The sequence below is a fragment of the Tachypleus tridentatus genome, chromosome 11 (genome assembly GCF_004210375.1).
Source record: "Tachypleus tridentatus isolate NWPU-2018 chromosome 11, ASM421037v1, whole genome shotgun sequence".
NCBI lineage: Eukaryota > Metazoa > Arthropoda > Merostomata > Xiphosura > Limulidae > Tachypleus > Tachypleus tridentatus.
In genome coordinates this window covers 67,278,587-67,292,825 of record NC_134835.1, presented here as the reverse complement: position 1 = coordinate 67,292,825, position 14,239 = coordinate 67,278,587, and the positions used below count along the sequence as shown (strand labels likewise).

General features: G+C 34.7%; 1 protein-coding gene across 3 annotated transcripts in view; it reads right to left on the bottom strand.

The window, feature by feature from the left end:
* The window catches only part of LOC143232368 (neuropeptides capa receptor-like), an 81,516-nt gene extending 77,023 nt beyond the window's left edge, over positions 1-4,493 (bottom strand). The window contains exons 1-2 of one of the 3 annotated variants that reach the window (XM_076467708.1): positions 4,195-4,490; positions 2,682-3,058 (exon numbers count right to left, since the gene is read on the bottom strand). In XM_076467708.1, coding sequence (XP_076323823.1) covers positions 2,682-2,934 — 253 coding nt within the window. In that variant the 5' untranslated portion in view covers positions 2,935-3,058; positions 4,195-4,490. Of the gene's footprint in view, positions 1-2,681; positions 3,059-4,194 lie in introns of those variants that run through there. The other 2 variants (XM_076467710.1, XM_076467709.1) reach the window with 2 other exon arrangements.
* Positions 4,494-14,239: the final 9,746 nt, after the last annotated feature.

Here is a 14,239-nt window from a genome sequence, read left to right as displayed (position 1 = left end):
TGTCTTACATCTTTTAGCACATTAATATATTTCAGCCTTTCTTTTCTTAGTCAAATACATAATAACATGTCAAATATATAAATAAAATCTTAAACGTGTTCTAAAACAAATCGTCCTACAACCAGAATAATGTTTCTACTTTGGATCTAAGACGTTTTGACCCTTCAATGTTATTACTGAAAGGTATTGCAATAGAGTTGATTCAGTAATTCTTTTTAAAACTAGCATAATATTGAACATGTGATTTTCAATGCGATTTTTAGTAATGATCTATTAGCTATTCTGATTTTCTCTGCTACTGTCTTCTTTTGAAATTTATTGTCAAGGTTAGTTAAGTAGGAGCTAACATTTTTAGCAGCATGAACTCGACCTTCCATCATGTATTATGTTGTATTTTTTTCCCGAGGTTTTGCCATAACGCTAATTTCGTGAAAAAATTGTTTGAGAAATTCAGATCTAAAGCATGATTTTGCAAAGCTAGATGTCTTAATGCTTTAATAAATATACACTTGTTATATCCACTTAAGCTTATAGTTCCATCCGCTGATCTTATAAAAGCTTATGTGTGTAGGAGTAAAAGTGCTATTTCCTTTACAGATGCTGGTTGAAAAAAACAAGAAAGATAGAGTTTATTTCGATAATTCTACTTGAAAACGTAATATAAACGATATTTATCCTTTATTGGGTTTCTAGTATTAAGGCATTTATGTCTTTGAAATTACGTTTCTACGAGCCAGCGATTATTGTAAGCCTGGTCAAGACGAATCACTTCTTAATGACTGGAGCAGTTTTCTCCGATAAACTTACTGAAAAAAAGTATTCTCCCTGTAAACGAACTCAGATGAAGATAGTTAAAGAATGAGGAATATTCTAAAAGACTAAAGCTATCTGGAAACGAAATAGAATTATCTTAAATACTAATATACAATAAAGCTTCTCAAAATGAATATCAGTGTGACATGACCGCTCTTCGTCTAAATGCAAGTGTACGTTATATGCTCAATTAATATGAAAGAAAATGTTTCCATACAAAAAACATATGCGCTTACAGTCGACGTAGTGCTTAGAAATATTTAGTAGCTGACAACTCGAATTATTTATACGACAACATACTCAGTGCATTACGACACAAACTGATGAACGTTAGTTATACCATGATTATGTAGTTCCATATTCGTTCAAATATTTATTACATTTCACTGTAATCGTTACTTGGAACTGATAACTTTTTCCAGAATTTTCCATGTGACTCAGAATGCAATTAAAAATTCCCAGATTTACATCTTGAAAACATGCCAATGGCTCAGCACTAACTTAAGAGCTTATAAGGCCAATATTCGGGTTTCTATACCTGTTTTAGGCACAGAACAGTCCACTGTATAGCTTCAAGATAAACAGCAAAGAAATTAATCACTTAGAAATTATTTAGTATATTGATAAAACAAAGAAAACGTTAAATTAAATTATTTTTCAACAATTAAATATGTGCTCATAATGTTTTTAACATATTAGTCATCATTTGTTACTAATAAGATGGATACATTATGTACTCAACGTTTTTGTATCATGTTACTTTTTTTCCTAAAATGTATTTCATTCCTGTGTCTCATACTTAAAAAATAGATTTCTGATAATCAAGTTACTTTCCTTTTACACGTGACAGGTTGTTTTAACCAAATAAGTGAGGTTAACATAAATATGTTTCTTAAGTTTTTGTGAGAGTAAAGTTAAGATGCACTTGAGAAAGAAAAGCAAACCAAAGAAAACTAATACGAAATCCTATTAATATTGTAATTGTAGATAAACCTTAGAATAAACAAAAATGAAATAAATAAATAGAGCTGTATAAGGTAGCTAGTCATCCTTAGTTTTGAACTGATGGACTAAAGAGGTTAATAATTGTATTTATAGTAAAACTACTAATTTTATTCGCTACTATCTCTCATTTTAAACTACTGGCCAAATGGAAGGTGCTAGTCAACAGAATCGACCAACAACGTTCTAGCTTCTCTATTCAAATAGTAGGATTTGGCTATCGTTTATATAATTTTCCCCTCGTCTCAAACTGAAAGTGCGATTTTGCCAAAATGAGACGCCATCTATAGACCCTCGGATCCTTATTCTGGCACGATAATCACTATGAAAGCTTGGCCTTCCATAAATGTTATACGCAATTTCTAAATGAAATGAAACTTCTGAAGAACCTGTTATTTCCTATAATTTGGTGGATTATTTTCAAAATTTCATAAAAAAAGATAAAAAACAAAATATACTACAGCCTTTAATATGATGAATTACAGATATATTTAAGTAACTATATCTTAAACGTTTTCTACATAAAATAAATATTCAATAAAAAAAAGACTGAAACAGCGGACAAGCAGAACGAATGGTAATTATTTCTTTATGTAATGTCGATAGAAGTGGCACAGCGGCATGTCTGCTGACTTGGAATGCCAGAAACCTGTCTTCGATATCGGTGGTAGGCAGAGCACATGTAGCTCATTGTATTGCTTTGTGTTTAACTTCAAAGAAATGAGCCGTTGATTCTCCAAATGACATATCTTTAAAGTCATTTACCGTCATTTAATTAAAAAAACATAAGTTAAACGTTAAGTTGATATTCAATTGTATGTCACGTGCATATAAATCTACAGAAAAGTTAAAAGCTGTCAACTTACCAAATAACAAAATGAGTAAATCGGAAATGGCTAGAGAAAACAGGTAGTAATTGGTCGGTGTCTGGAAGTGGGAGTTCCTCGTGATAACCAAGCAGACGATGACGTTTCCAATTATTCCACTGACAAAAATTAGAACGTACACAACTGTAATGGGCACTACCACTACAAATGTTATTTGTTGTGGTCCCATGTTGGCTTCCAGATATTCTTCTTCGGTCATGTTTATATGTGGAAGTAAAGCTTGTTCATCCATTACGGAAGCACTGACAGATTATTTCAAAACAACCAAACGGATCCCTTTCAAGTTGAGAAATCAGTTCAGTAGACTTTATGAATTGTAGAAGGACCTCAACAGCAATGAGCACTGGTTTTAATTGCTCGAATACGAAAAATTGAAATGTATTAGACAAACAACAACAACAACAATTTTTGCGTTTGAATATTTAAAATAGTATCACAAAATATTTACGGTGGAAATGTAGAAAGAAAATATTATTTTCAAACAATTATTAAATGATGAAGTTTGTCATTAACTTAAGAAGTTATGACTGGTATATTGATAAAGATATTTAGTAATATAAAGTTATAGTTGATTAAGAAGTTATGACTAGTATATTGATAAAGATATTTAGTAATATAAAGTTATAGTTGATTAAGAAGTTATGACTAGTATATTGATAAAGTTATAGTTGATTAAGAAGTTATGACTAATATATTGATAAAGATATTTAGTAATATAAAGTTATAGTTGATTAGAAATATTAAATTTTCTTCTAGTTTATAGCAATTTAAGAAAGCACTGAGTGGCGTATCTTTTTTTAAAAAAATAAAACCATGCATTTAATCATCTTTTAGTTGAGAGCTACTTAAATATATAATGAATGTACATTTAACCTTCATTTAGAGATAAGAGATAGCCAGAAAGAAATTATTTGACTTATTTTAATCAACACACGTCTTATTATTAAGTAAAACTATGCATTTAACCATTCTTTACTGAAGAATCTCTTAGAAAGACAATGACCGACTTTCGCACTAAACGAAGTTGAGCCTATTTAGAGTCTTCGGAATTAATATCGAAATAGATTCTTCTGTGAAACATTCATCAAGGCTTGGTTAAAGTATGGAACACCAGATACAGTGGAGGATTTAACTTTTAGTTTAATGAACAGAATATCAGAGCCATTACAGATTTTAACCTTCTGATACAGAGTATCATATCCATCACAGACTTATCTTACTGTCCCTAAAAACAAAAACAAATATCACTTTCTTATCTAGTCGTCCCCATTGTTGAACCACTCAAAGAACATAAACTGGTAACAAACTTTTAACATTATATTAATAATTCCTCAGAAAACTTGTCTTTCTGAAGTACGTGCCTGTATCATTATCTATATATGTAAGTCGCTTTCTGTAGTTTCCTCAACTACAAAACTTGAGTCTATTGGCATTAGTTCAGCTTCAGAAAAAAATCTACTTCATAAAACAAACTTAAAAACAAGCCTCTTACCTGGCATTGTGAACGTGGCACCCAACTGATGTAAACAAAAAAAAAAAAAAAGAAACTTCAGAAAGCGACACAGTTACTTTTACCACAATTAAATATAGGTCTGCTCGCGGATCATCAGCAAGAGTTCCAAAAACAACAAGTTTACTTTAGGTTACATTGTATCAATATAAAGATTTTGTTGTGGGCTGTCCAGGAAGCGGCTATTCCTTTTTCTCTCTCCTCCTTTAGTCCTCGTGGTGCTCTGCCTGGCTGACAGTCTACTCCAGTTGTGTGTGTCGTTCTCCTTATTTATCGGCTTGTACGAAAACCCAACCACCGACCGTATACTGGTGCGTGGGCTTAGCTGCACTGTCGAGTGTGGCAATAAGCCAAAAATATTTTCCCTCAGCGTCACCTATGTAACGGCGGTGCCATTTTAAAGCTTACAAAAATTAACCATATTTGTTGAACTGTATATTGTGTATCAATGCGTACACGTGTTCTATTTACCATACACAACAACATAATTTTCGACTCACACAACATGAAAGTCTTTCTCCAAACAATAGACAACAAAACTATTGTTTGTCGGAGACTGCCACTGTCCTCACTCTCTGTACTCGTAAACTGATTTGTAACAGATATCAGGGTAATACACTTTACAACACACTATCAATCCTCTGTGATATCCATATGCACCTATATTGATTTCTTTCAAGTCACTATTGTGAACCATTTTAAGTTAGATATGAATGATATTTTCATAGGTACATAGTGACTCACTATAGGTCAAGGTTAACAGTTAGAATCAGAAGACATTCGTAAACTTAACGTTTTCAAACAAGTTTTTCTTTGTTGCTGATTAATGCTTACAACTAACCTTCAGCTGAAAGTTTTTAAGACCAGTCCGCTTATAATTATATTATTATTTTTGTAACAAAAGATTTCATAAGGATACACTTTATAGTGTAGAATATTGGTCATGCCGTTTTTAATATCGATGGTACACTCTTACACTACTGTTTGTACTGACTTTAATGCATTTCATTAGAAGTGGCTTACGCTTCGGAGAGTAGTGACTTTACACTTTTACTTCATGTCTTATGTTTTATTATGATAGTAGCAATATATTTTACATATTTTATTGTACCACAGGTATCAAAATGGGCCCGGCATGGCCAGGTGGTTAAGGCACTCGACTCGTAATCCGAGGCCCCAAGTTCGAATCCTCGTCACAACCAAAATTCTCGCCCTTACAGGCATGGAGGCGTTATAAAGTTACGATCAATCCCACTATTTGTTGGTAAAAGAGTAGCCCAAGAGTTGGCGGTGGGTGGTGATGACTAGCTGCCTTCCCTCTAGTCTTACACTGCTAAATTAGGAACGGATAGCACAGTTAGCCCTCATGCAGCTTTGCATGAAATTCAAAACCAAACCAAGGTGTCAAAACCCGGTTACTAGCGTTTTAAGTCCGCAGACATATAGCTGTGCCACTGGCGGGTGATGGTGGGGCTATGATAAACACCACCGATACATTATTTTAATCAAGGTTCTTTCACTCTAGCAAATTTTAGTGATGATGCGATAAGATATAATTGTGATCTTTATATATCAATCTTCTTTATTCTACCCCTCTGGTTCAATCGACTGGTCCACTTGGGCTAAGGTAAACCAAGTACCAGCGTTGGATGTTCTCAACGGGTGTTGTATCTGATGCTGGTGTTTGGGTATAGTGCTCACGAAACCTTGACGTTGCTGCAGTGTCTTTGTTTGGCATTGTAGTTTCGTCCCCTCGTAGGGCTCCATGGTGGGGGGGGGGGTCAGCGGACACCGAAACATTTATTCTTTATTATGGATCCCCCGAATAAAAAGTTAAATAAATAGTGAAAAACAGTCCATAGGTAAACGACCACGTCTTGAAGATTCTGAGCAGCAATCTTTAACATCTGTAACACCTGTACTTCATTTTCTTGTATTACATTCTCTTACAGATAAACCTTTAGGGAAAATGTCTCCCTTTTCATTCAGAAGGAACTCACTGGCTCTCCAAAATCAGTCAAAAACCTTCGCTCCGGTGACATATGGGTGAAAACATCCACATCTAAACACAGTGAACTCCTCTTACATTCTAAGAACATTAGGAGTATGCCCATTAAGATTACTCCACATGCTACTTTGAATTCATCACTAGGAGTTATTGCTGAGAGGGATTTGAAGAACATCTCAGAGTTAGAGGCCCTCGATGATTTCTTCACCCAAGGAGTTTCGGCAATACTGCATATCTCTACTCGTAAAGATGGAATTATAATGCCGACCAGTGTCTTAATATTGACGCTTATATCACCACGTCCACCTGCCACCATCAAGGCAAGTTATCTTAATTGCAGGGTACGGTCATACATTCCAAACCCTCTCAGATGTTTCCAATGTCAGAGGTTCGGTCACTCGAAGACGTCATGCCGTGGTTCCTTAACGTGTGCTCATTGTGGTTGCAAGGATCACGATGCCTATGAGTGTGAAACGAACCCTCATTGCGTCAATTGCAATTGCTCACACCTATCCTACTTTCATTGTTGGCCTAAATGGTTGGAAAAAAAAGAGGTGCAGCGTTTGAAAACGATTCATAACATTACTTATCCTGAGGCTCGAAAGTTGCTGTCCACCACTTCATCTCGGACGTATGCTGCTGTGCTTTGTTCACCTACTACTGTTGGGGTGCAGACAGATCTCTCTGAGCCTCCAAGAGAATCGTTCTCAAAACAAATGAAAAATCTTTAGACCTCCATTGTTAAGAAAGTTGATGAACCAACATCAACACCCATCTCTGTCCCTAACATACATTCCAAAAAAACCCAAGATCCACTTCCTTTGGTTCTGGGTACGGGCGTTTTCTCGGGCACATTTTCTTCCGCCTCCAGATGTAAAGCGATCGTTCATTTTCGTAATCATTTGCTGGAATCCTCATTCACCGACAGAGACCTGCTCAATCGTCCGAGAGATGGATCCACGAAGGTCGATAGACCTCCCTCGAATAAAGAAAATGAAGAAAATGTACGTGGTAGAAAACAAAAGGGTTCTCCACCCAATTCACTTACACATAAATAAAAATGACCACCTTGATACAATGGAACTGTCAAAGTTTACGTTATAATTTAGATGATATCAAAACACTGATTGCTTCTTACCATCCTGTATGTCTTTCATCACAGAAAACATTTCTGAAACCTGCCGATACAGTCACCTTTCGACGAATTTCTTTGTAGAGAAATGACAGGTTGTGTACTTAGTAGCACTTTGCCTAACTTTGATTAGCTTCTACATTTCTTACTGGTACTTTGATGTCGAGAAACCCACTTGTAGCACTTTGCCTAACTTTGATTAGCTTGTACATTTCTTACTGGTACTTTGTTCCATTCTAATTATCTAATACATTTGTTGGTATTATATTTGTTTGACAGTACCTCTTTTAGTCCCCCAGTGGCTCAACATTATGCCTGCGGACTTATAACATTATAAAACTGGTTTTAATACCCGTGGTGGGCAGAGCACAGATAGCCCATGTGTAGCTTTGTGCTTAACTACAAACAAACGAAAAAAGCTTGTTCTAAGGCAAATTCACTTCACACAGTTAACGTGCGTTATTTTCACTAGTACTTGATTTAAGCCAGACTGTTGACATAAAACCATTTCGTAACTTTTGTTTGTTGATAGAAACACGCTAAATACAGCTGTAAACACAAACTATTGAATCATTAAGAGAGTAATACAGTTTCATTTCCCCACTACATCATATTATTTGAAAAACGCATGAATAAACAGGGATTCCAAACTGTATTTAGTACGTGATATAATACTTTAAGAAATGTATATATTTAACTGTAATATATATTAACAATACAGCAGTAACTAAAAATTAAAGAATTTTCACATTTGTTTAACAAAGGTTTTCTGTAATATAATACCACGACATTCATTTCACCTTTTCTTCTCAGTAGTACTTAAATAGTTTTTCGCCCATTGAAATTCAAACTAATTCACGATGTTTTTCGTTATATTTTAGGTATAATGTAGCCTAATGGGTGTAGTGCCTAACCGTGGATGCCAAAGGTCCGAGTTTCAACAGTTATATTCTACTGAACTAGACGGTTAAAAGTAGCTACGAAGGTAGCAGGTGCTGTCGACTGGTTGTCCTCAGTCTGCCTGGCAGTCCTAAATTACAGATGGTTATGCCACAATCTTTGGGTCTCTAATTCATGTAAATCCTGGCTTGCCAAAACGGTTATGGCGATCTATTCTTAAGCTATGCGGCGCGTGCTCGAATCTTATCATCCAGCATCCTCACTCTCATAGCCATGGGAACATTATAACGGAACGTTCAGTCCCACATTTCGCAGGTAAAAAAAGTGGCCCAAAAGTTGACCGCGAATGGTACCTTCTCTCAAACCTATCATTTCGAAATTAGGAACGGCTTGTGCAGATAGTCCTACAGTTGCTTTGAACGAAACTGGAAAAACAAATAGAGTTACTTACCTCTGACCTATGTGATCTCTGGTCTTTATGGTTTTGTTTGTTTGTTTTGAATTTTGCACAAAGCTACTCGAGAGCTATCTGTGCTAGCCGTCCATAATTTAGCAGTGTAAGACTAGAGGGAAGGCAGCTAGTCATTACCACCCACCGCCAACTTTTGGGCTACTCTTTTACCAACGAATAGTGGGATTGACCGTCACATTATAACGCCCCGACGGCTGAAAGGGCGAATATGTTTGGCGCGACTGGGATGCGAACCCGCGACCCTCAGATTACGAGTCGCACGCCTTAACACGCTTGGCCATGCCGGGCCGGTCTATATGGAGTATAAAATTTGCTATAGTTAAGAAAACTAGGTATTTTATTATTTTATTTCAAAAAATGTGATAAAAAAATAAACTATAATGTAACTGTGCCGTCATTTCTGAAATAGTTAAGAATAAGGTAAACAAATGACGTAATGTTTCTCTAACGTTGTCCTTAGGATTTATAAATAAAAATAATTTCTTTTGATCATTTTACTTTATTTTTTCTCTTATTATATCAAGTACTTGAAGACCTAAAATTAAGACAATTTTTATGTTTTATTTGTCTGCAGTTAAGCACAGAACTATATTATGATTTATCTGTGCTTTGTCCATCACGGATATCAAAACCCGGTTTCTAGCGTTGCAAGTCCGCTGACATAGCGCTGTGCCATTAGTGGATGGGCACGATATTTTCAATTCCATCTGTGGCTCAACTTTAAGTTTGAGAACTTATAATGGTAAAAATCAGGGTTTAATGCCTGCTCTAGAATAACACTGAATTAGCAGTGATGCCTACTGTAGAATTAACGTCCAATTTTGTGCTTAATAAACAAATCTACAATTTTCTTGTAGTTACCTTAAAAATTTGAGAAGACAAAAAATTAACATGAAATAGTTTTAATGCAAGATCTTTTAAAAATGATTGATTCTATAGTTTCATACCTAAAAGTTACAATCATTGAAAGCATTAACTGAAGCGTTTCCTAAGGGTTAAATTTATTATTTTAATATGTCATATTACTTACTGAAAGATGTTGCACGACATTTTTACAATATGAAATGATAAATATGATCATGAACAAAAGAGAATAATTTTTCTACGTATTTTTTGCATAAATTTTATTATTATAAAAATATTATTTATTTCTCACTTTTCAAAGTCAGACGTTGACCTCGTGAATTACTCGGAGTATGAATCTACGAGTTCTCTGCTCACTTCCTTTTTTCGCTAAATCAAATTTCGCACTTTGGGGCATTTTGTGAGTTAAAAGAGTGACATTCAAATCTCACTATCTGATTAGAGTAGCCTAAGAGCTGGTGATGAATGATTTTGATTATCTGCCTCTTATCTAGTCACTCTATCACGTTAAAATAAAGGTCAAGTAGCGGACAAAACATCTGTGTTGCTTTATGCGAATGTTCAAGGTAATTTTAACCTTTTTGTACAACACAGGTCTAAACATGTTTACAACATCTGAATCGGGAGGTTTAAACTCAGGAAGAACCCTATTTGCATAAAAATGAAAACATATATACCTTTATCTTCTGAAATTAATAAAGAACTAAAGACTCTTATGAATAATTCATATATATCTGTGAATAAGACGATTCATTTGAACCAAGAGAAGAAACTTGAATTCGGCAGTGTTTTGTAAAGTCTAATAAGTTCAGTATAGTTTGGAAAAAAAACGAATTTTGCAGCATTTACTTTCGATACGAGCAATAATTCTTTATTTTTATATGTGCATGGATCCAATATTTATGATCCTATTCATATACTTTCTATCACATATGACATTTACTTATCACACTATTTTCATAACGAATCGTTCTATGTATGTGGTTTTATTTTGAAACAAATGGTATGTAATTATGACCTTATAGTAAAGTATCGAAACGAGTAAAACATAATAAGTTGTATAATTGAGATGTGATTTGTCATGGGGGTAACTTATAGACATTCCAACACAAAGTCTCTTTAACCCATAAATATCACCTCCGTTAATTCTACAAATTTGGCTTTAGGGATGTTGTATATATTTATAATTTGTTTTTGAAAATAACATTCGCAAAGGCATTTTTTTCTCTAGAATCACGCAGCATTTTCAGAAATAGATTTTTATTTGATGAAATGAATTTCTATTCAAACATTTATTTTTTAATCTTTTTTTACGTATTTTCTAGGGCGTCATATTATTCATGAGCAGTTTGTTTGTGTTTTAATTTCGCGCAAAGCTACACGAAGGCTATCTGCGCTACCCATCCCTAATTTAGCAGTGTAAGACTAGAGGGAAGGCAACTAGCCATCACTACCCACCACCAACTCTTGGGCTACTCTTTTACCAACGAATAGTGGGATTGACCGTCACATTATAACGCCCCCACGTCTGAAAGGGCGAGCAAGTTTGGTGTAACGGGAACTCGAACCCACGACCCTCGAATAACGAGTCAAGTGCCTTAACCACCTGGCCATGCCGGGCCTAATTAATCTTTTTTATACCCAAAGCCCACGTTCAACGTTTTATGAAGATCATCTATATAACACGGGGTTGATATCTTTCATTTACATTTTTTGGACACCTGAGTCCTGTTAGGCCTACCGTGGCCGGATGGATAGGTCGCACGACTCCCAATCTGAGGGACACTGGATCTGACCCGGTCACACCAAACATGTTCGCTCTCAATCTCAACGAGATTGGCCATCACGTTGTAATGCTCCGATGGTTGAAAGGGCGAGCATGTTTGGTGCGACCGAGATGGAACCCGCGACCCTCAGATTACGATTCGAATGCCTTAACCCACCTGGCCATGTCCCTGACCAAAACTGCATACTTCAAAATCCTTGTGAGACGTGAATCTATTATTGGCTTGCTAATTAGTGTCCTATTGTGTAACATCTACTGTTGTATCGATACATTTTAATGGCATTAGTAAAAAAAATACTCTGCTATTTTACACTGTTTCATTTGTGCATCTTTCGGTGACGTTAAAAACATATTGGTCTTGAAAAAAATGTTTTATTTCGTTAGAAGTTCCTACTTGTTCTGTGCTTTTCGTGTAATTATTTTTCTTTGAAATACCAGAAATAAATTTTCAAAAAATAAGATGTACGAAACCCTAACCCAAAAATAGTATTATGTTATATAACCCAAATAAAAGAGATGTAACTTACATTAAAACTAATACAACATATGAGGGAAACACAACTGGTATGAAGTTATATAGCAAATAAAGAAAACACACTCTATTAACTTGAATAACAACTAAAGAAGACGCAATTAGTATTAACTTATGTAACAAGTACAGAACACAATTCTAGTAAAACTCACATAATGAATAAAGAAGATGCAAGTGGTATTAACTTATATAACAACTAAAGGTGACACAGTTGGTATCTAACAACTAATTGATTCACCACCAGTATTTTTTATATAGCAATTAAAGGAGACCCATATGGGATTAACTTACAAAACAACTAAAGGAGACATAACTGATATCAACTTTTATAAAAAATGAAAGAGATACAATTGGTATTATGTTATATAACAAGTGAAAGAGATACAATTGATACTATGTTATATATACAACAACTGAAAGATGCTATTTCGAGATGCTTTTGCCCTCACAGATATCACAACTCAATTTTTCCGTTATAAGCTCCTTGATATAGCGCTGAACCGTCACAGAGCTTCAAGGAATTTAATATTGATTATTATTTTTTTAAATAACCAGTTAGAGAAAATATTCAATAAAGAATTTCCATCACTATGTTGAAACCACTAAATATTTGAAACTTTTATTAACAGAACTAAATTTAGAGATTCCATTATAACAACTTATTTTTAACTGTTTTTTAAAGCATCACTTCTTACTTTCGCTTGTTTTTCCTGCTTTTTTAACACGATTTTATTGTCTTTTGTAAGAACAGTCAATAAGGTATAAAACTTATTGTCTACTGAAATTTAATTTTCAATGTAATTTTAGTTTTAGAAGGTGATGTCAGCTTTAAGTCAGATATTAAGAAATATTATTTTCGGAAACAGTAATAATATAATTCTTTCTCTCACATCGAAATCCTTTTTCTTAGAAGGGGTGGGGACTCGTACAACCACAAGATTATACCTCTGTAGATCAAACATGAAATAGTTCTTTTTTTAAAATTCGAAAATAATTTTTTTGAGAAACACACCATTTCCAAGTAAAGCATGGAACCTGATTTACCTTAGATAAAAGTTATACATAAAGTAGAAAAAGTTGCGGCTGCGCATTGATGAGGAAGTTTCAAAAATATAGAACAAGATTATACCCAAGAAACAAATACTAATAAATATACTTTATTTATACACTCAGTTTGTACAGGTTTTTTTTAAACACAAATATATATGAGTATCATTTTATCATAAAAGTATCTATATTGTACGTATTTTCATTACCTAAATTTAAATCATATAATCTCTGGATTTAAATCTAAATTACTAATGTTGTACCAGATCATTAAGTTATTTTTATCAGTATGTTTTTCTTACACATTTAAGCTTACTAAATAAAACTCTATAAGAGAGAAAAGCTGTTATTTGAAAAATGCACTTTTTTTTTTCTGCTAAACTAGTGAAAACTTATGCGACATGATGTCTATCATAGTTCGTGTCCGGTCATCTCCGGAAAACAAAATCGAGCTCCTCACTTTGGAGGCCCGGCATGGCCAAGTGGGTTAAGGCGTTCGACTTGTAATCTGAGGGTCACGGACTCGAATTCCCCGTTGCACCAAACATGTTTGCCATTTCAGCCGTGGGGGCGTTAGAATGTGACGGTCAATCCCACTATTCATTGGTAGAAGAGTAACCCAAGAGTTGGCGGTGGGTACAGATGACTAACTGCCTTCCCTCTAGTCTTACACTGCTAAATTAGGGACGGCTAGCGCACATAGCCCTCGTGTAGCATTGCGCGAAATTCAAACAAAAAACAAATCCTCACCTTGGGACCGTGGATAAATTTCATGAGTGATGAGGTCACATCCTGCTACTATATTAGAACAGAGAGTGATGTTTATTAACTCCTTCACTTTAGTTCATCGCTTCAAAACTAGGAACAACTATAAAAAAAAAAAACATTGAGCAGCTGTGTACGAAATTACACAAGCAAACCTAATGAGTTATTGAAGTCTTGGTTTCATTTAATTACTTCTTAGGGGTAAAATTTGTAAGACACTTGAACTAAGACAGGCTGCCTGTTAAACACAAAAGAACTGTGGCCTAGTTGGTAAAAGCAAATGTTTGGTAACAGAGCCGTAGGTTCTGAAGCCCGTCTGATCATAGGTTTCATTTCTTCAAGAAAATTATAATTATCTACCCTTAAAGACGTCTATTAGCTAAAACTCCTAGAATATGCAGTTACAACAAAATCATGGACATAAATAGTAATTTTCGACATGAGTGGCACTTTGTGCAACACTGTGTGATTCACACACATAGCTATACCCTAACTCAAAACAACTGAAACAAGAAGCAAAA